This window comes from Lagenorhynchus albirostris, chromosome 16, assembly GCF_949774975.1.
Source record: "Lagenorhynchus albirostris chromosome 16, mLagAlb1.1, whole genome shotgun sequence".
NCBI classification, from domain to species: Eukaryota; Metazoa; Chordata; class Mammalia; order Artiodactyla; family Delphinidae; genus Lagenorhynchus; species Lagenorhynchus albirostris.
Window position 1 is genome coordinate 58,904,238 of NC_083110.1, and position 23,211 is coordinate 58,927,448.

The window sequence follows — 23,211 nt, forward strand, 5'->3', positions numbered from 1 at the left end:
TGTTCTATGTCAATAGTCATTAACTGTGTGGGAGGCTATAAAGTGAGTCAGACATGCATGGTTCTGAAACTCAAGGAGCCCACAGTACACTTGCGGGGAGAGAGCTCTGCACAAATAACCAACCATAGATAATCAAGGACTTCAAATGTCAGACATCACATGGATTTTGTTCAGTAGGCAGTGGGCAGTTAGTGAAAGCTTTTGAGGAAGAAGATGACATAATCTATATTGAAAAACTAGGAAGGCTGAAATGCATGAGCCTGGAGACATGGGTGGGGAGGGGGCAATTAGAAGGCTTTTGGAATGACCTGAGTGAGAAATAATATACCTCAATGGCAGTAAGAATGGAAAGAAATGGACAGAAACCTCTCCCAGGAGAAGTCAACAGGGCATGGTCAGCTAGCAATCAGAGAATCTTAGAAGGCGACCTTTGAGACTACCTGGGGCAAGCTGAAGGTTTGTGGCAACCCTGCATCAAGCCAGCCTACCGGTGCCATTTTTCCAACAGCATTTGCTCACTTCATGTCTCTGTGTCACATATTGGTAATTCTCACAATATTTAAAACCTCCCATCAGCAAAAAGATTGTGATTCACTGAAGCCTCAGATGATGGTTAGCATTTTTAGCAATATATTTTTTATTACTTTATTTTTTAAAAATATTTATTCATTTATTTGGTTGCACCAGGTCTTAGTTGCAGCAGGCGGGCTCCTTAGTTGTGGCTCACTGGCTCCTTATTTGTGGCATGCAAACTCTTCGTTGCGGCATGCATGTGGAATCTAGTTCCCTGACCAGAGATCGAACCCAGAACCCCTGCATTAGGAGCACAGAGTCTTAACAATGCACCACCAGGGAAGTCCCTAGCAATTTTTTTTTTTTTCGGTACGCAGGCCTCTCACTGTTGTGGCCTCTCCCATTGCGGAGCACAGGCTCCGGATGCGCAGGCTCAGCGGCCATGGCTCACGGGCGCAGCCGCTCGGCGGCATGTGGGATCTTCCCAGACCGGGGCACGAACCCGTGTCCCCTGCATCAGCAGGCGGACTCTCAACCACTGCGCCACCAGGGAAGCCCAGCAATATTTTTAATTAAGGTATGTATATTGTTTTTTTTTTTAGACAAAATGCTATTGCACATATAATAGACTACAGTATAGTGTAAATGTAACTTTTATATGCACAGGAAAACCAAAAAATTCGTGTGACTTGCTTTATTGTGATATTAGTTTTAGATAGTCACTTTATTACAGTGTTCTGGAACTGAACCCCCAATATCTCTGAGCTATGCCTGTATATTCTAAAAATATGTGTAGAAATATCTGCATAGTACACACTAACCCAGACATTTACACCTCTGATCCATGACTTGAGAAGTCACAGAAGTAGATGCAGGCCATAGGGTTAAAGTACAATAGACAGCTCCACAGCAGAGTGTGGGAGAGCTGATGTAGAAGAATTAAGTCAATGATTCTCTGGGTGCCTGCCTGCGGTGCTCTCAACCTCCTCCTGAGAGAGGCAGGGCTTTACCATTAAGAACAATATTTTAATAGCAAGTGACTTATCACGCTGGCCACAAGTGATCAGAGCAGGGGAAGATGCTTGACTCAAGGGCAGCTAATTTCTGGGCAGGCAGGTGGCTTATGAGATATGAGATGATTGGAGACTAACAAGGCCAACAGAAAAGAGAATCAGATTTTTGGAGAAAGCTTGTCAGTGGACAGTGGGCACAGAAGATGAAGGGCACAGAGGGATAAAAGACAGCATATCACTGAAGTGGCAGAAATCTGGAGTCAGCAAAAGCCTGAGCATTGCTTTTCAGAGAGTAAGCAGTTGGTGGTTTGTAGTGCCAGACCATACAGGAGCTGTGGAAGCAGATTGCTAAGATGGCAAAATGGCCAAGTATCAGAAAACAGCAAACTCCTGCCACTATCGGGGCAATGAGATATTCTGGTCCCTAGAGCTGTGCTGATCAGATCCTAAATTGTATTTAAGTCCAAAGTAAGCCCAGCCATATGGCTGTTCCTGAACTTCTAGCCTGTGGCTGAGATTTCTGTCTTCCTTAATTCTATAAGGTTGCTTACAATAACCTCTCATTACTTCTGGTGGCCTGAGTGAATCTGTCCTTTGCAACCACAAGACCCTATTAGGCCATAAAAAGAAATGGAACTCTGGTGACTGCTACAACACTGATGAACCTTGAAAACATTACACTAAATAAAATAAGCCAGGTACGAAAGAACAAATATTCTATCATTCCACTTATATAAGGTCCTTAGAATAGTCAAAATCAAAGAGACAAAACATAGAAGTTACCAGAGGCTGGAGTCTGGGAGGTGGCAGGGGGAGTTATTATTTAATGGTTACAGAGTGTCTGTTTGGAGTGATGAAAAAGTTTTAGAAATAGATAGTTGTGATGATTACACAACATTGTGAATGTAATTAATGCCACTGAATTGTACATTTTAAAATGGCTAAAACAGTAGAATTCATGTAAAACAGTTAAGTTCATGTTATATATATTTTACCACATGCACACAAAGACCCTGTTAGAGACACAGTGTGATGGAAAGAACACCAGCTTGGAGTCAGAGAAACTGAGTTCAAGACCCAGCTCTGCATTTTCCAGCTGTGTCACTTTGGGCAAGTTACCCAACCTCTCAGGGTCTCAGTTTATGCATTTGAAAAATGCAAATAATAAAACCCTTTCTAGGGTTTCCCTGGTGGCACAGTAGATAAGAATCTGCCTGCCAATACAGGTGACACAGGTTCGATCCCTAGTCCGGGAAGATCCCACATGCCGCGGAGCAACTAAGCCCGTGTGCCACAACTACTGAGCCTGCGCTCTAGAGGCCACGAGCCACAACAACTGAAGCCCGGGTACCTAGATTCCGTGCTCCGCAACAAGCGAAGCCACCGCAATATGAAGCCCGCACACCACACCAGAGAGTAGCCCCTGGTCGCCGCAACTAGGGAAAGCCCGTGTGCAGCAACGAAGACCCAACGCAGCCAAAAATAAATAAATAAATAAATTTTAAAACCCCAAACAAACCCTTTCTAAGTTTATTGTGAGGAACAATGAAGACAAAAATGCATTAAACCATTACATAAATATCTTTTGAAAAGGAGTCTGGTGACTTTTGCTATATGTATTTGGAAGAGGAGACAACAGGCCTCTGTATTCTTCTTAAGAAAGTGTGAGGCTTCTCCTTGGACTCTGTGTTCAGGGTACACTTGGGGCCAACAGTGTGAAGCTCACCACATCTGCCCAGACTTCTCTGAATGCCCCTCTTCTTTACTTCCTCCTGCCATTTCCTCTCCAGCCCCTTTTGGGCTCCTAATGCTCTGGGCTCTCTCTTCCTTTAGTACCCTTCGAGACAAGCCCTCAGGAGGGATTATTTTCTCATTCAAACTGGAGTCCCTTTGTTCCCCTTCCCACAGCATATCTGTATTTAGGCCATACCTCTTTCCAGGGAGGAAAAAGCTTGATCCATATAATTTTGCTGAGTTGAACTGAAGGATTTTTTTAGGCATCAGCAGACATGTAGGTACAGGAAATGCCGGGGGTGTGGGAGCCCTCCAACCCCTTTGTATCTCCCACAGCCAGGCAGTTAATAATCCTGAAACATTTGCTGAGTGGGATCCTTTCTCTAGGCATCATCAAAAGGCGGGGGTGGGGTGGGGACCAAATGGCTTCTCAAACTTGATTGCGTTCTGACGTTCTGTGAGGTCTAAAAAAGTAGGCGCCCACGCCAGGAAGGCTGAGGAGCTGTCCTAGGTCCTGAAGTGCAACTGAGCGGGCAAGCCTCCCTGTTTCTCCTAACCCTGGGGCTCTGGCAACTCTGGTTCAGCCTGAACTCGGATTTAGAAGAGGTAAACAAAGAGCTAATTCTGGGAAGGGAGAAAGGATGAGAGAGAGATGTATGCAAACACACAGAGCCTTCTAGATCAGCTTAAGCATGGAGAGACTGCTAAGGCCAAAACATAGAAACTTTTGTTTTGATTTTATTTTTAAATTAGAATGGTCACCAAGAAACCTCTAAGCAAACATATGGAACAAGTGCAAGGGAACAAAAAGCTGTGCAACAAACAATGCAATGCAAAACTGTGTAAACACCAATTTGTAAGCAAAACTACCACCACATAGATTGACGTGTCACCATTAACTGAGCCATACCAAAGGACTCAGAGCTCTTTTGACTTTTCTTGTAGATAGAAACAGTTTAATTTTTATGGACAGAGGACAAATAAGCATATGACTTAGCTTGATGTCATTCATGCTCTTTCACGTGTCTTTGTTAAAAAAAATTTCCCGCTTCTCCAGAAAGTTTGGGGCATAATCCTCCCCACCTGCCTTAATGACATGCTCACGCAAGCATGTTTTCATGGGGCTGAAGAAACTAGGCTGAACAAATATTACTAGTACAAAACCAGACACAGAAAAGGGGTGGGCTTCCCTCTAAGTACTTAACACACATGGTCTGCAGTCAAATATGCCCTGCCTTATCGCAGTCCATAAGTTAGGACCTCAAATTAGCCATAACTCTTCAACTTCACTCCTTAGAGGTAGTGACCACATCACATGTCTTTTCCTACACAAACAGACACAAGCAGCAAAAACATTTAACTGGACACACAGTAGGTGTTCAATAAATGTCGGTTGGTTGGCTGTTTAAGGCAAAATAGACGTGGAGGCTGGATTTCACTCAGGTAATATATTTTCTTTTTCTTTCAGGTCATGTATTTTTCTTTCTTTTTAAAAAATTATGGTGTTTTTAATAGTGGAAAAATTAAAAACAATATAAGAGTCCAACACGAGATTGATTAAACAACTTATAGCACATCCATATAACTGCACACCACACCAAACTGTAAAATGAAGTAAATAGATCTACATAACTGATGTGGGTAAACAGCTACAATTTATGAAGTAAGAAATGAAAGCTGTAGAACATATATAAAATGTGTATGACTCTATATTTACTAAAAAAAATTAATCTGAGAAAGGACACTTTTTATCACTTCTAGCTATATTCATTGCTATAATTCCAGCAGCTGGCACATAGCCAGGATTCAGTAAATATTTGTTAATTAGCTATGGTAACACCAAGGATTCAGTATAGCACTTAAAATACTCCCAACAGAGTGTAAATTCTGACCTTTTTGTTGTTGTTGTTACTCCAGAACAAGCAGGATTTTCCTATTGTTGGGCACGAGGGGAGAGGGGAGAGCACTTTGTAATTAGACAAAGCTGGTACAGCATTAGATTGAAGGGTCTGGATAATACATTCTTTTTTGCTTATTTTATCTTTCTACCTATCTACCTATATATTAATCAATTTCCATAACTTTTTATTTTGAAATTTCCAAACCTATAGAAAAGTTGTCAGACTAATACAATAAACATCTGCATTCACCAATTGTTAACTTTTTGCCACATTTGCTTTATCTCCTCTGCATCTGTGTGTGTGTATGTGTGTGTGTACTATTGCCAAACCATCTGAGAGTACGTTATATAAATCATGACATTGCAAACCTAAATACTTCAGCATATACCTACAAAGAACATTTGCCTATTTTTGATATGTATATAATTTTCAAAGAACTATTTCTTACTTTGAAATAGTTTAAGACCCAAAAGAAGTTGCAAAAATAGTACAGAAAGTTCCCAGGTACCATGAATGCAGCTCACTCTTCATGATAATATCTTACATAACCTTAGTACATTATCAAAAACAAGAAAATGACACTGACACAACAAATTAATTCAACTACAGACTTTATTTGGATTTCACTAGGTTCCTCCCTCTCTCTCTCATTCTATGAATTTTTATCACGTGTATAAATTTGAGTAACAGAACTCAAAGTTACAGAACAAAACAACCTTCATGTTACCCCTTTATAGTCGTATCCTCCCCCAACCCTAATCCATCAACCATTGATGTTTTCAATCGCTACAGTTTTTTCATTTCAAGAATGTTACATAAATGGAATCACATAATATGGAGTACTTTTTCACTCAGCATAATGCCTTTGTGATTCATCCAAGTTGTTGAGAATTATTCATCAATAGTTGATTCTTTTTAATACAGATTAGCTTTCCTTTAGATGGACGTATCACAGTTTGTTTATCCATTCACCTGTTGAAGGACACTTAGGTTGTTTTCTGTTTTTGTCTATTATAAAGAAAGCTAATGTGACCATTCGTATACAAGTTTTTCTGTGAACATAGGTTTTCATTTTTCTAGGCTAATTATTCAGGAGTGAGATTGCTGAGTCATACAGTAAGTGTATTTTTAACTTTATAAAAAACTGCCGAAGTGTTTTCCACAGTGGCTGTACTGTTTTACAGTCCCACCAGCAGTGGATAAGAGATCCAGATGCTCTGAATCCTTGTAGGCACTCGATATTGTCAGTATTTTGTCTCTGCCACTCTAATAAGTATATATCATTGTAGTTTTAATTTGCATTTCCCCAAAGGCTAGTGATGTTGAACATATTTTTCGTATGCTTATTTGCCATCTGTATATTCCCTTTGGTAAAATGTCTGCTCAAGTCTTTTGTCCATTTTCTAATTGGAATGTTCATTTTCTTACTGCTATGTTTAGAGTTCTTTATTTACTATGGACATACATCCTTTGTTGGATATGTGATTTTCAAATACTTCCTTCCAGTCTGTGGTTTGTCTTTTCATCTTCTTAAATGGGTCTTTTACAGAGCAAAAGATTTTTAAATTTTTATGAAGTTGATTTCCTTTATGGATCGCACCTCTGGTGTCATGCCAAAGAGTTTTCCCAAGTGGTTGTAGAGGAAAAAATGCAACCATCTTTTTCTCCTCACATGTGTTTAATACTGTGACGGATGCTGAGAGAGATACATAGATGTAGAAGTTGTGCTCAAGGAGCTTCCAGTTCAGTTTAGACAAACACACAAATAATTACAGCAGAAGATGGGAGGCAATTATGTCATGTGAATACTACAAAGGCTGTGGGTAGGAGGAGGAGAGTTCATGAGAGGGAAGGATCACTTTACATTGGAAATATCAGGAAGGCTTCACGGAGGAGGCAGCATTTGAGCCTTAAGGATTTCAACAGCTGAAGTGGGGGCACAGGAAAAAATTCCAAGGAATTTCTTGAGCATGCACATGGCAGGCACTGTGATACCCACTTTGTATACATAATCACATTTACACCTCATAGTAATCTCATGAGAGAGAGGTCAAGGGTTCTCAAACCTAAATTCAATGAGTCTGGGGTAATGCCTGGGAATCTGAATTTAAGTTCCCAGGTACTTCTAATGAGCAGTCAGGTTTGGAGACCCCTCAGGTGGATGGTTTTATTGAAATTTTACAGATGAAGAGACTAAGGTTCAGCAAATAATAGCAACTTGTTCAAAGTCCCATGGCTAGGAAGAACTGTGATGCAAAACTAGAGCTCTTATGGACAGAACTTTATCACAAGGCTCCCTGCCTCTGGGAGGCATCATACCTAAAAAAGAATTTATGAGGGAAGAGCAGAGGCCAAAGACTAAGTCCTTGAAACCCAGGAGAGTAGTGAGCACTGCCAAATGCAGAGGCCACAGAGGATGTGGCATGAAGGAGAACCTGGGGATAACCGAACAATGTGTCTGCCTGAGTCTGACATTACAGGAAGATGAATACACACCCCTTGCATAGGGCAGGGCACTCCCTCAGGAGACCTGGCCAGCTGGAAGGAGTTGTGGCTTGAGACTCAGCCAAGATCACTCCTTGGTAGTACAGCTTTGTGCTAAAATGATTAAAGCCAAACATCTGGGCCTACGGAGTGGTATGTCAAGAAAGGGGAGGCAGGGAGACACAAGTCTCACTGGGGAATCTCAGCACGGAATCTCAGGTAAGCTATTCAGAAATTGCAAAATGCAGCCCACTTTAGATTTTCCAGGGCCACTACCCCTTTGATGGATTATTCAGGCCTTTTGCCTCACCTTCTGCTCTATGTGTGTTTTGCCTTCGGATTACTGCTTCTATTGGAGGATGGATAGGAAAAGAAAGGTGAAACTCCAACTAGGACATTTTGCTGATTTTTGGTAGTCCTGATAACATGGTTAAAATGAGATTGGACCAACAGCCCAGATGTAAGATCTTCTAATTATCTGTGGTTGTTTCCACTTAGCCACACTCATGTTGGTCCCTGGTAGCACAGTCAAGTGGGCTGTATTCTCACTCCCAGGGGGAAGCCTGGAGGCCTGTGCAAGGATACTGTGGACAATTCCATCACGAAACCCAACTCATTTGCTGTTGACGGTAGATGCAAAGGAATGTCTGTTATTTGAAAGAGGACAATGATGACAATAACCCCTTATACCTGAACAAAGCACCTTCACATGCATCAACTCAGTTTTTTATGACCTTGGCGAGGTGGGCGTTGTTATCCCCACATGCTTAGGAAGTGGCAGGAGCCACAATTCAAACCCATCACCTCTGATTCTTTGAATTACAAACCAGCCTGCTACTTTGTTATTGGCCAAAACTTTCCTGAAGCCTACTTAGCCTTATTCTGGCTGCATGGAAATTAATAAGACTTCAAGAGTCTCATTTTTCTAAGAAGTAGAATTATGCAGCGAGGAAAGAATGTATGTTTGCTTGCTAGTGACCTTATGCAGAGTGCTGCAGCTAAGCCTTGGTTTCTTATCTGTAAGATGGGGGTAAGCGCTACCTTGAAGAGTGGCCAAAAGGAGGTAAACCTATGCAAAATTCCTGGCACAAAGGCTGGCAGAGAATATTCATTCTGTGATGTTAGCACTCTTCCATCCTTCACATCACCAGGAATTTCTGAGCCCACTGAACTCAGCATTGAGTCCCTCCAGCTCAGGTCTTGGTCTCTGATGAGGAACCACAGAGACAGGCTGTGGCAGGGCCTGACCATCTTACATGACATAAAGCACAAAGCCAGGAATATGCTCCAAAGTCCCATAGGCCTCTATTCCCCCCCTTCCTTTAGTGGCCTGTCTCAGGTAATATTTCCTCCATGAAAGTAAAACTTATCCTAGAACTACATCCTTGAGATTCCAAGATCAAGAAAGGCCTTCAGTTTGGAATTCTGGAATCTACTAAAAAGTTCTTTATCCTCCCTCTTCAAAGCCATAGCCACATCCTGAGAGATTATAAGTTTGAAGACCCCACCCGACCTCCTCCCAGCCTTCATCTTTACAGATCTCATTCTTGGAAACCCACCACTGTGTAGTGAAGGAGGCCAGCTCAGTCATCAGCACTCTTCCCCACTTTTGGAGTTTAATCTGTTTGCAGGGACCTCTTTTGTCCAAAGACAGATCTCCACAAGAAGGGGCCCTCCCTAAACCAGATGAACATTTACACAGACGGAAATCTCAAATGCCTGCCTACAGGGCGAGACAGGTAAAGTAAATGAATTAAGAAGGTGGACGTTATTCAATGGAGAGTGGCGGGGGACTGTGGTGAACAGGAGAGCACGCTTATACAAGTGGCAGGGGCACCTCAGCTCTGTCCATCGTGGCCATCCCAGCTCTTTCCTCCGCTTCTCTCCAGTCTCTGCAACTCAGGCCCACTCCCTTTACCTTCCTCCCCTCTCTTCCCGGGCGTCGCAGGCTTTCAGCACAGCCACCCAACCCCGGGCGCTCCGGAGAGCTGCAGAGGAACAGCTGATGAGATGCTCTCTGACGTAGACCCACTTCTCCCCTGGGAACCCCAAGCGGGCAGAGGGAGGGGCCAAAGCCGCGCCCTGAGGGTCCACATTCTGTCTGGAAAAACAGGGCCTCACGCTCGGGAGCTCCAAGGTGGCGATGAGCGTACAGCATACCTCCCAGAAAACACTAACCTCCCAGTGGATTAAAGGGGGCAAGGAGGACAGGGTCAAAGGACGCGATGGAGCCGTGTGGTTTCCGGCTGGGAAACCCCCATCGTTTAGGCACCCTTCCGCACAAGTCACTTCCAAACCAGATAACTCTCGAGGACGGACGCTTCAGACAGGCGGTCGCTCCTACGCAAATGGCTCTGTCCCCGCGCCCTCGGTCCGTGGCGCGCGCAGCTGCGGTAGTCACTGCGCTTCCCCGCCCCCGCTCCTGGATGCCCCCCCTCCCTCTCTCCGCCAGGCCCGGAGCAGGAGCTCCGCCCACAACGCGCCGCCCCAGGCACCCCCCAACCCTGCCACCCCACGCCTTAAAACCCGGTGCACACCGCTCCGCCGCGTCCCGGCCGGCTCACCTCTCTTCTCGTCAGCTCCAGCGCAGCCGCTCCCCCGGTCCTGGTCCCGGCACCATGAGCTTCGGCTCGGAGCACTACCTGGGCGCCGCCTCCTCCTACCGCAAGGTGTTCGGAGACGGCTCGCGCCTGTCCTCGCGTCTCCCCGGGGCCGGCGGCGCGGGTAGCTTCCGCTCGCAGTCGCTGTCCCGCTGCAATGTGGCCTCCTCGGCTGCCTGCTCCTCGGCCTCGTCGCTCGGCCTGGGCCTGGCCTACCGCCGGTCTCCGGCGTCCGACGGGCTGGACCTGAGTCAGGCGGCGGCGCGCACCAACGAGTACAAGATCATCCGCACTAACGAGAAGGAGCAGCTTCAGGGCCTCAACGACCGCTTCGCCATGTTCATCGAGAAGGTGCACCAGCTGGAGACGCAGAACCGCGCGCTCGAGGCCGAGCTGGCCGCGCTGCGGCAGCGCCACGCCGAGCCGTCGCGCCTCGGAGAGCTCTTCCAGCGCGAGCTGCGCGAGCTGCGCGCGCAGCTGGAGGAGGCGAGCTCGGCGCGCGCGCAAGCCCTGCTGGAGCGCGACGGGCTGGCGGAGGAGGTGCAGCGGCTACGGGCACGCTGCGAGGAGGAGAGCCGAGGGCGCGAAGGGGCCGAGCGCGCCCTGAAGGCGCAGCAGCGCGACGTGGACGGCGCCACGCTGGCCCGCCTGGATCTGGAGAAGAAGGTGGAGTCGCTGCTGGACGAGCTGGCCTTCGTGCGCCAGGTGCACGACGAGGAGGTGGCCGAGCTACTGGCCACGCTGCAGGCGTCGTCGCAGGCCGCGGCCGAGGTGGACGTGGCTGTGGCTAAACCAGACCTGACTTCGGCGCTGAGGGAGATCCGCGCCCAGTATGAGTCCCTGGCCGCCAAGAACCTGCAGTCAGCTGAGGAGTGGTACAAGTCCAAGTTTGCCAACCTGAACGAGCAGGCGGCGCGCAGCACCGAGGCCATCCGGGCCAGCCGCGAGGAGATTCACGAGTACCGGCGCCAGCTGCAGGCACGCACCATCGAGATCGAGGGGCTGCGCGGGGCCAACGAGTCCTTGGAGAGGCAGATCCTGGAACTGGAGGAGCGTCACAGTGCCGAGGTGGCCAGCTACCAGGTAAAGGTTGGAACGCTGCGTAGGGAGGGGAGTCCTGTTCTCTCCCGCGCATACTTCCCGCACAGTTGGGGCTCTAGAAACCAAGGAGAGGATAAGGGAGGGGACAGAAAGAGCCCCGCCTGGAGGCATTAGCAAACAAAAAGCCCTGGAGCCTCTCTCGCTAATTTTAGGGGCCTGGACGCCCTCTTTCCCTGCCCCTCACTTAACGTCCCTATCCAAGCCCTTCTAACAAAGAAGCCCTCAAGCTTCTGTTCTTCGGAGTCTTAAAATCTACCTCATGCCTCCCTGTCAGCAAGTGGCATAAACACGCTGGCAACCTGAAGAACAACACCCACCCAAAGTAGGAGTGAGCCCAACGGGGGTGGGTCACAGCCTCTCCATGGCTGGTGGTGCTGTTTCCGCTGTCTGGCTTGTTTGATTGACTTTGAAAGGCTTTCTGTGCGCCCTGGAAATAGTCCTGCCCTTGGGTTGGGGGAAGAATGAGGGACTAAACTGGGAAGGGTTCTATCCCATTGTCTTGACTTTTGCCCTCAAAGGAGTAGAGATTGGGAGCCAACAAGATGAGTGATTGGGCTAGTAATAACCGCTCTGCTCTGTCCTCCCCCAACACATATACACGGTTCCCTCCTCCACGGAGTAATGTTACTACTTCCTAAAGAAAGCTTTGCAGCCGTCAGCAAATGAGAGTGGTCGGTCGCTGTCCTCGGTGCTGATCTCTCGTTCTTCCCATCTCAGAATTTCCCTCTTGTCTCATGTCCCAGTTATGAGTCTCTAGGCAATTAACTGCTTTGATTTTTTTTTTTCTTCTGCAACACCAACACATCAGTCTTGGCTACCTGCAATCAAAAAGGTCACCTCGTGGACAGCATCAATTTTCACTTTCATGGATGGCTTAGCACTTAACAAAAACCACTTAATCTGCTCAGCAGCAGTGAAATCCCACTCGAACATGCCCATTTCCTTAACATTCTTCCATCCTAAGTGCATGTGATAAATCACAGAGATGGGTTCATCTTTGTTATAGATCACTTATTTTTTTTCCGTCTTTGCCTGTCCTCTAAGCCCCTGTGAAGGTATCGATTGGCTCTTTCCTCCTTTTCTCTACAAACAAAGGCCACTGCCTCTTCAGTTTTACCACATAGAACATTCTGGGCTTATGACCACAAAGGACACAGAGGCAGGAGGAAAGTGTAGAAAAGAATCTAAATAGTGTGGTTCTGTTTCAAGGTGCAATAAAAATTCCATGGGCTAGAATGCTAATAATTCGGAAACTTGCAATAATTCATTCTAGCCAAGATCAAAGTTTACATTTGATAAAATTAATGGGGTTTGGGAACATTAATAAAATACAATCAAGAAAGGAGTGAAACCTCAAAATGCTATTTGAGTCTGGAGCTATTGATGTGCAGTATTTGCTGTTCATTATAAATTACTCCCTTTGATAAAGGAAGGAAGCTTGCTTAGACCATTTGTTTTGGTGTTTGGAATTACAGTAATATTCAAATACTTCTATTCCACTTCAATATCTGTAACTTGAACTTTTCACTATGTGGCCTAGGTCTCAGATGGCCTGAACTAATCACATTTAGTTAATTGAGACTTCATGTTTTCTTCTAGAAGCTTCAAAGGATGAGTTAGGTGGTCTTCTGGAGGGCTAGCCCAGTATTTCTCTAAAAAGGATAACTTACCCACAACCTCCATCTGAATTGGGCTTTGCCATGTCCTCTGTTTGCTCATTATAGCCCCTGTATTCTGAGAGGTAGTGACAGTATTGTCTGGCTTGTTTTGTTTGCTTTAAAAGGCTTTCAGTGTTAGACAATAGTAGGGTCATGGAGATGTAGTCTGCAGAAAACAAAAAACACCAGAAACTGCAGGCTCTGCAGCTCTGCAGTGCTGCCCCCGTCAGATTTAGCCTCAGAGCCTCAGTGGACCTGCTTTGAATGGAAGAGAAGATCAGACAACAGATATACATATATATATATATATGTATATATGTGTATATATGTGTGTGTGAGTGTATCCTACCTACCTCTTAGGACCTAAGGCTGAGGTGGGGCTCACATCTTCACCTAGGGATCCTGAAGTCCTGAAGCCACAAGGGAGTCATCGGGCTATTCTCTGTAGCAGTCTTAGCAGTGCTGACTGAGATGAAAAGCCTCCTCCACAGTGAGATTCAGCCATTGTTTTCTTGCCCTCTAACCCCCTCCCCCTCCCCTTTCACTGCAGTAATGGAGGCTGTTCTTTCTTCTGCTTCAGAGATTAGTGGTAGGCTCATCTTCTTTTGCAAGTTTGCCACCCTCTTAGAGGCAGAGGAGGGCCCCATTAAAGTCACATTTTCCCTGCTCCTGAGAGTTAACAGCCTATTTGAGGAAAGAAAGCTTATCACACTTTTGAAAGGGTGATGAACGATTCAAGGTGACATAGTAAGTATACAGTGGTGTATGAGAGACCCTGAATCAAGTAACAGGAAAAATTATGAGGAGTTAGGGCTGTTGTCCTCAGAAGCCAAACAGAGCCACCCTCTTTAGCTGAAGGTTTTCCATTTCTGACACAGGGTGATTCTGGTTCCTGCATAGCTGCTTCACCACCATTAGAGTCCTTGCTCTGCCAAAGATGTCGAAGGACATTTTTGCAGGGTGCTGGGGGCCCTGGCCCTATACTGTGGTCAGTCTTGGAAAGCTGAAGCTTTCCTTGAAAGACCTTGCTGAACAATCAAGATCACACCATTAGTTAATGCTCTCCAGGGAGATGAGCCAAGTCTGCCCTCTTCTCTCCAGTATGAGATTGGAATGCAGCCTAATTAAATAGGAGGAAGGGGCTGGCCCCTTGGAGATTGGGGGTGGCAGTGGCTGAGTAAAAATCTATAGCTTGATAGATCCATTTCTGAAATTAGAATTCAAGAAAAAAAGCTTCATTTGGTCCCTCTCTTTTTTTTTTTTTCCAACTCATCCATGTGCTTTTTGCTTTCTTTTGTTCTGTTTTTGCCCCCTCGACCTCACTGTATTATTGTCACCTGGGCCATCCTGATAGAGCCTTTACAGAAAAAAAAAAACTAGTGGTTCCTAAACCCATTGACCCACCAAGGTTACTTGGGCGCTTAACAGAAAGATTCTCAGGCCCACTCCCAAAGATATGGATTCAGCAGTTTGCAGGTGGGGCCCAGGAATACGCAATTTCGATAAAAGCACCGTCATTCCTCAGACTGATTTGGGTGTGCATTGACTTAAACCACATTTCCCAGTGTAAACCAGCCTATAGAAATACATATAATGCAACATTTTAAAGTATGGTAGGAAATAAAAATATGGGATGAAGCAAAGATAGGAGTGAGAAAAGGCAGCACAGTGACCTGTGAGTGTACCATATATAGAAATCCTCTCTCCCCACCTTCATTTATCAGCCTCTTTCAATCAGTGAGTGCCGCACTCATTACTGCTCACCTGGCTGAGGGCCCCTCAAAGTGATGAAACCCACAGCACTGTCTGTTGTTCCTATGCTCCACTGCAGATGCTAGTGTGGCCAGTTCTCTCTCTTTACTCCCAGCCCGCATCCTTCCTTCCGGCCCTGAGGAAGATGCTCAGCACTTGGTTTAGCCATTCCAGGAGAGACCCCCGCTGGAGCTGGGAGTGCCTCTCTCCCACTCCCTCAGGCTAATCCAGCAGTAGCTGCGTGGTTGGGGGAGGGAGCAGTCTGCAGCGCTCTGCTCACATTTCGAGCTGGAGGCCATCTTTGGCAGGGCTTTTGAAGGGCAATGCAAGACAGCCTGGTGTGGGGAAGAGAGTGCAAACAAGAGACTGGACACTGAGAAGCAGTGGTCAGCAGTCAGCACAGTTCCTTCTAACAGGAGCAAAGTCGTGCTTTCTGTCTACACTGATCCATAAAATAGACATGTGAAATGTGTAACAGAAAAGTTTAAGGAAATTTCATCTATCTGGAACTCAGGTCCCCAACAACCTCTCATTCAGAAAACACAGCTGTGAAACAAAAATAATTTTTTTAAAAAGGACCTAATTAACCTGCTGATGTGACAAAATGTCTATCTCTAAATCACATATTGGGAAGTTGGCCCTTTTGCTGCTCCCAGCCTGTTTATTGTTAACTTTACATGATTCTAAAGTACTTTGCTATTTGGATTTCAAGCCTGCAGCAAGATAAAGAAGAGGAGCCACTGGAGTCAGGCATTGTCAAGAATGAGTAGAAACAGATCAGTTAAACTTTCAGGACAAAGAAAACCAATACGTAGCAAACACTAACTCAAACACTGCTCTATGAATTGGGAGATTGGGATTGACATATATACACTAATATATATATAATAGATAACTAATAAGAACCTACTGTATAAAAAATAATAAAATTTTTAAAAATTACAAAAAATACTGCTCTAAGGGGCCATTTAGGATAGAAATAAACAGTCTGATATATCTTAGTTGACCTAAAAATCACATCACAGTATTATAGAAAAATAATTGATCATTATCTTAATCCTTAGTTGCTGAGAAAGGTTGCATTGTGTTTAGTGTCCTAGGTAAGAGTACTACAAACCACTTTAGAAAGGTTTTTATTTAAAATTGTGATTTTTAAAAAATCTGTTACGGAGATGTACATCTTCGTGAAAAACAAACAAAAAATAATAATGTGGTGCTTTAAGGGGTTTGCCTCCAACTCTCCAACATTAAAATTTTATTTTACGTTGCCTTCCTTAGTTATCTAAAGGGTTGTAGGGAGGGCTCGTGATTAATTTGTCCATATCATTATAAGGGTAGAGAGTTAACAAGGGTAGAGATATTAACAATATTAAAAATCACTAAAATTTATTGAGCATTCCTAGGTGCCAAATGCTGTTCTAATGCCTATTATCTAATTTAACAGATAATGGATTCATCACATAATAATGTGAGGTACATTAAATTGGCATCCTAACTTGAGGATCTCAGAACACCTCAGAAAAGAATAAACACTGTAATTTCCCATATACAGAAGTGGAAGTTTCAAAGAAACTAAAATATAGAAGACTGACTGAGGTATGTTAGATGTTTGTGGCAGGGCAAGAAATGCAACCCAAAGATCCTGATGAAATCCTCTTTTTTCCCCTCATATAACATTTCTCTTGCTCCTTTGCATAATGAGTATATTCCCTCCCCTTTCTCGTTTTTCCTTCACCCTAGATGCTTTTCCCCCTTACCACAATAATATTGATTCTCTTACCTCTAATGCGTGACTAGCAGACTTGCTTGTAGGCTAGTTTAACCTCAAATATAGCAACCATCCAGTAAAATTTCTTGGTAAAAATCCTTTTAAACTCTCATGATCTCTTAACACACTTTGGAATATTTTCATCACTGTCCAGTGTATTATGTATTTTCCCCACTGCTTATCATCCCTTGCTCTGTACCCATCAGTTAATTGAGTTTCTTCTTTGTGGTATTCCTGTCAATATTTATAGAACAGGTAGGTGGTATGAATTTTTGTTCTTTCTGCAGATTCTCTTGATTTGGAAGTTTGTACCCCCAATGTGTCAGCCCTGCCTTTCACCATTGCTTCAACATCCCCACAAGGGAAGTTCAAAGGTTCCTCAGCTCTTACTTTCTTGAGGTTTCTGATATTTTTATCTGCATCACTACTTCATAAAAATAACTCTCAGTCATTGTGCTCTTCATGTTGACAGAGTTGCAACTGAATTATATAAATTATTTGCTCAGAATAAGAAAATAAATGCTTATGTAGCATCATTCATTCATTCAACAGTCATTCATTGAGCATCTACAGTGTGCATTGTGCTAGGCTGTGGGCTTCCAGAGGTGAACTAGACAGAAGGGGTCCAGGTTTCCATGTAAATTACATCCTGGTTCAATTGTTCTCTAATAGTGATTCACCCTCCCAGGGACATTTAGCAGTGTCTGGAGACATTGTTGATTTTCACAACTGGGAGGCAGGGCACGTGCTACTGGCATCTAGTGGATAGAGGTCAGGGATGCTGCTAAAAATCCTACGTCCATAGGACAGCCCCCCACAACAAGGAATTACCCAGATAATGATAAGAGCTAAAAAGCAGAGTGGGGACTTCCCTGGTGGTGCAGTGGTTAAGAATCTGCCTGCCAATGCAGGGGACACGGGTTAGATCCCTGGTCCGGGAAGATCCCACATGCCGTGGAAGAACTAAGCCCGTGCGCCACAACTACCGAGCCTGCGCTCTAGAGCCCGCGAGCCACACCTACTGAGCCCGCGTGCTGCAACTACTGAAGCCCATGCGCCTAGAGCCGGCGCTCCGCAACAAGAGAAGCCACCGCAATGAGAAGCCCGCACACTGCAACGAAGAGCAGCCCCCGCTCGCCGCAACTAGAGAAAGCCCGCGCGCAGCAACGAAGACCCAACGCAGCCAAAAATAAATAAATAAATCTATTTTTTAAATATAATAAACAAATAAAAATCAGAGTGGCCAGTTTCAAGTGGGGGCTTTTTTCTAAGTTGTCTTCCCACTGGAGGTGCCTTTTTCTAATTTACACAAAGTTCCTTCATGGGCTAGCAGCTGCCCTGGTTTAAGGTAAAATCATGTGCTAGATTGGTGTGGAAAGGGTACTTAAACTGGATGCTGAGGAAGACCTGTCTGAGTAGAGGGCATTTGAACTGGATCTAGTATGACATGACGTCAGTCATGTGAAGACCCACCACAGAGCATTCCAAACAGAGGAAATAGCTAGCCTAAAGGGCCTGGGATAGCAATGAACTTGGTAAGTTTAAGGAGCAAAAGAGGCGGCCAGGGCAGCTGAAACACATTGAGCAAGGGGAAAAGTAGAGGCCATGCGGAGGAGTTTGGACTTAATTCCAAAGCTGTTGGAGGGTTTTAGGAAGATGAGCAATGGGATCTACTGTGTTTTTAAAAGATCCTCTGGTTTCTCAAGAATCACAGATTTAAAGCTATTTTTCTTCTGTGCCTGGGTTTGCACCTGGAGGAACTTAAAGCAAAAGTATTATATGAACTTAGTTTCCTTTTAAAAAAATATTATAATTTCAATCTGCCATTTGGATTAAAAAAAAATTCCTTGGAGTGTTTATGCTTCCTCCTATCTGTCATGAAAATGCTTTCGGTAAAGTGATTGAGTAGCAGACTTCCAGGAAACCATCAAAACAAATGGAGGCAGAGAAGACTTGCCATCCCCTCTGTGATGTCCACAGTTGGAATTTTCTGAATCTAAGCTCCTAACCTGAGCCTTTGGTTTGGGGAAGTACATGTAACAACTGAGTGATTCAGCAGTAATACAACAAGCAAGGGAGGGACGGTAAGTAAGTAAAAAATAAATATTTCCCCAGTATTCAGTTTAGAACCATGTGCTCCGTGGTAGAAATGTATCCAAATCTCCTGGGGACCTTTATGAAAAAATGCAGATGCTGGGACCCCACCCTAGAACAAATGAATCAGAATCTGGGCTGGGGGACAGGTCTGGATTTTTAATGTGTAGGCAGGGTTGAGAATCCTTGCTTTCTCAATCTCAGTCTCAGTCTCCATGAATGCCAGCTGCTTTGGCCTAAATCTGTTGGACATGTCTTGCTTTTCAGGATAACATTGGGCAGCTGGAGAATGATCTGAGGAACACCAAGAGTGAGATGGCCCGTCACCTTCGGGAGTACCAGGACTTGCTCAATGTCAAAATGGCTCTTGACATTGAGATAGCAGCTTACAGGTATGTCACAGGGCATGCTCACCCAAGCAGATCCCATCACCTGGGGCATCTCTACCCAAATAAGTGGTTTTAGTCTCTCTGATTTCTGATGGGTGGGGGGGGGGGGTTAAGGAAAAGCATCACGGGCTCCTTCCAGGTGAGCTGACCCTTATGTCCCTCGACTTGGTTATATCCCAGCTCCACCTTACTAGGCCTGGAGTAGTCTACCTACCTCTGCAAGGATTTAAGGGGATAATGTGAGTGCACAGAGGTTGAAATAAAATCCATCAGACTCTAACTTTAAAAATCAGGTTTGTGTAACATAGAAAGTCCCAACAGGTGAGGTATCCCCCTGGATTCCTACTCAAGCAATATATAAGTGAACATTTACCTCTAAAAAAAATAAATACAGGGTGGTGGTGGTGGGGGTGTGATGAATTGGGAGATTGGGATTGACATGTATACACTAATATGTATAAAATAGATAACTAATAAGAACCTGCTGTATAAATAAAATAAAATTCAAAATAAATAAATAACAGCAGCTACTATTTTTTGAATGACTACTGCGTGCCAGGCACTATATTAGATACTGCATGTAAATTATCTAGGTATCAAGTCATATTATTCCCATTTTTTCAGATGAGAAAACTTGAACCACAGACTGTGCAACATGCTCAAAGTCACAGTGCTGGTAACGGAAGAGCTCAAACTCAACCCCAGATCTGTCTGAAAATTTTTTCTTTTTTTCCTTACACTATGTATACTACTTCAAAACAAAGCTCCAAGAGGAGTTGATAGTGTTTTGAGTTTCTGATTTTTAAAAAAAAATGATAAAAATTATTAGAGTTATGAGAAAAAAAGGTATTGGGGCCATGCTTTTATGATGCTGTTTAAGCCAGGCTGGGAAAAAGCTTGGTATCTGAAACAGTTTAATTCACTGGTTTCTGTTATTGCTGATTCCATTTCCTTTGTACTCCTACACGTTGAAAAAAATACAAATCTCAAGTTCAGGCTGATTAGGCAATTCCTTTGTGGACTTCTTACCTTCTTATCCCTGTTGCACTTAAGGTGTTAATTAGTAAAATTACTTCTCCTTAGAGCTTTGTAGACTCTAAGTGCCAAAAATGGGTGTGATGAAACCAAGGGGAGTTGTAGGTTTTTTTTAAATGTATTTGCGAATAGGATAGGTTTCCCCTTGACAGTGCTTTAAACGCAGCTTGTGCTAAAGATTTGTGAGTGTGTGTGTGTGAGTGTGTGTGTGAGTGTGTGTGTGCACGTGCCGGATAAAGTCCAGGTCTTTGAGCCTTGAAATTCAATATTTATTGGCCTCAATCTCATGAAGAAACTGCGAAATCTTTCTAATCTTTCTAAAATGAATAGAGCTTGGAGGGTTAAATTCTTTAGAAGTTTCAAGTTGACTTCCTGAGAGTTTTTCTCTGTTGGATTTACAGGAAACTGCTGGAAGGCGAAGAGACACGTTTTAGCACCAGTGGATTAAGCATTTCAGGGCTGAATCCACTTCCCAATCCAAGCTATCTGCTCCCTCCTAGAATCCTCAGTTCCACCACCTCCAAAGTCTCATCCACTGGGCTGTCTCTTAAGAAAGAGGAGGAGGAAGAGGAGGCTTCTAAGGTAGCCACGAAGAAAACCTCCCAGATAGGGGAAAGTTTTGAAGAAATATTGGAGGAGACAGTGATATCTGCTAAGAAAACCGAGAAATCAAATATAGAAGAAAGCACCATTTCAAGCCAAAAAATATAATTCTGTTGCTTGAAAAAAGTGAATGCTTAAGAGGGGATAATATGCATTTGACTTGTTAAACAGCCTATTCCTGATCCAAAACACCTGTCGCCACTATACAATGTTTTCAAGGCTTCAGTCTCATATTTAGCATTGAATACTTACTTTCTCTAATAAGAAAACCACACCTTAGATTGGAGCAAACCACAGTCCTAGAGCAATCACAGAGGAGTTATCTAAGAATGCAGCTTTCTCACCTAAACCTTAGGCTTCACAGCAATAGATGATTCAGGTACAGAGGAAGTACAGACTAAGGTACTAAATCTGTGATCATCATCATTTTGCTGTGAATTGAAATTAAAACCTATATTCACTCACCATACCCAGCCATTACCCAGCTATTTAATCTCACTCTAGATACCTAAAACATAAGGTCACTGCCAAAGATAAACCCACGGTCCACACCTGACACCACTCTGATAGAACTGTTTCACAAATGATAGGTGTTTGTTTAATGGATTCTTTCCCTCCCATCCCCCCTCAATTCCATATATCCTTTTCTTCCATTCAGAAGAAAAAAAAAAAGGCTAGTGTAGTATTTATCCCTTTGAAATACATTTCGGTTCTTCTCAAAAGAACTTACCCCCTTTAGCTCTCTCTGCTCATTAGGTAGAATTAGATGCATGCTGACCATTTCTGTGATTTGTGTAGTGACTTCTCCCTGTCCATTTCATGTCCTTCTATTGCTATAGTTTAAAAGAAATGGCAGTGATAAGTTTTATGGGTTGCCCCCAACAAATAAAATATTGAAAAAAGTCCCTAGATTTTAGCTTTTAGCTTATTCAAATCCACTTAATCAGGAAAAAGGAATACTTTATTGAGTGTAGCTTTTCACCTTAACTTTAGAAGCACAGTCATAGTTAATCCCAAACTGTGATTAAGCTGACCTTAGATTTAGTAGTATAAGCTAGAAGAGGTATTTGTATGAAGGGGAAAAGCCAAGGTCTCATTTATCTGTGGCAATTCATTTGTGGTGATAGAGAATTAGCTGTTTCATGCCTTTACCCTTAGACAGAATCCACATATTCCCCTTCCCACTAGTCTAGGTCCTAAGGAGGCCTTGGTTTCACTCTTACGCCTTTTAAGAGTGCTAAGTATAGATTATGTTATCACCAGGACACAATGCTCCTGCCCAAAAGTAAAAGAAGACACTTCTGGTCAATCAACACCACCAGCGAATACAAAAAAGAAATATTTCTCTTTTCTAAAAGAGTCTTGCCCAAACAGTTTTCCCACTGCTGCATGGTTAGTGGGGTCTCCCTGCCCTGCTGGAGACGAAGAGATACTCAGACCAGAGAAGAGGCACACATGCTCCTACTCACATGCTAGGAAGTAGATTCTGGAGAGTTCAGTTTTCATCTGCCCAGCTGTGTAGCAGCTGCATTGCCCAGTCTTCCTTGTGTGCCAAGTTTGATGCAGAATTAATTCTCTGTTGGAGTCACTTCCACCAGATCTAAAGAGTTGCTATATCTCTGTCACACATCTCCATTAGGAACTCTGTGGTGAAAAGGACATGATGCTTTTACTGAACTTTCTTATCCTAGCACATGCTTCAGTCGTTCACGGAACTTGAAAGAATACTTTTCGCTTCTTCCTTTCCCTTACTCCACCCCATCTTTACTCCCCACACTTACTGTAAAATGTTAGTAAAATGAGAATTAAAAGTCACATGAATCCCACCAACATAACTTGTGTTTCGTGGTTTTTTTGCTTTAACTGAGAGAAGCACTGTTTTGCTTCAATGAGACAGGTGTGCCCTCAAGTCATTCAGAAACCGTATGTTGTCTGTTTCCTGCATCCACATTTAGTTTCGTTTAATGTTCTTTTGTTTGTTTGTTTTTTCCCTGCCAAGGCCTTCCGGCAGTCTGCAGACTGTCTGGTCTGAAACACATAATGCACTAAGTGGACAGTTCATGGCAGGAAGTGGGAAAATCAAATCAATCAAATGATGAAAGTGTATTCTGTACCTGGATAATAATTTTTTTTGAATTTTATATTTTTTTAAACAGCAGGTTATTAGTTATCTATTTTATGCATATTAGTGTATACATGTCAATCCCAATCTCCCAGTTCATCCCACCACCACCACCACCCCCCGCTTGCCCCCCTTGGTGTCCATACATTTGTTCTCTACATGTCTCTATTTCTGCCTTGCAAACCGGTTCATCTGTAGCATTTTTCTAAATTCCTCATATATACGTTAATATACAATATTTGTTTTTCTCTTTCTGACTTACTTCACTCTGTATGACAGTCTCTAAGTCCATCCACATCTCTACAAATGACCTAATTTGGTTCCTATTTATGGCTGAGTAATATTCCACTATGTATGTACCACATCTTCTTTATACATGTGTCTGTTGATGGGCATTTAGGTGGCTTCCATGACCTGGCTATTGTAAATATTGCTGCAATGAAC

General features: G+C 43.8%; 1 protein-coding gene across 2 annotated transcripts; it reads left to right on the forward strand.

The window, feature by feature from the left end:
* Positions 1–10,218: 10,218 nt before the first annotated feature.
* Positions 10,219–22,571, forward strand: INA (internexin neuronal intermediate filament protein alpha). Of its 2 annotated transcripts, none has more exons than XM_060125733.1 (3): positions 10,219–11,328; positions 18,886–19,010; positions 20,444–22,571. In XM_060125733.1, exons 1-3 carry the CDS (start codon positions 10,264–10,266, stop codon positions 20,751–20,753), a joined length of 1,500 nt encoding a protein of 499 aa, XP_059981716.1. In that variant the 5' UTR covers positions 10,219–10,263; the 3' UTR covers positions 20,754–22,571. The 2 variants fall into 2 exon arrangements, with proteins under 2 accessions (XP_059981716.1, XP_059981717.1); XM_060125734.1 differs by lacking the exon at positions 20,444–22,571 and adding an exon at positions 19,632–19,755.
* Positions 22,572–23,211: the final 640 nt, after the last annotated feature.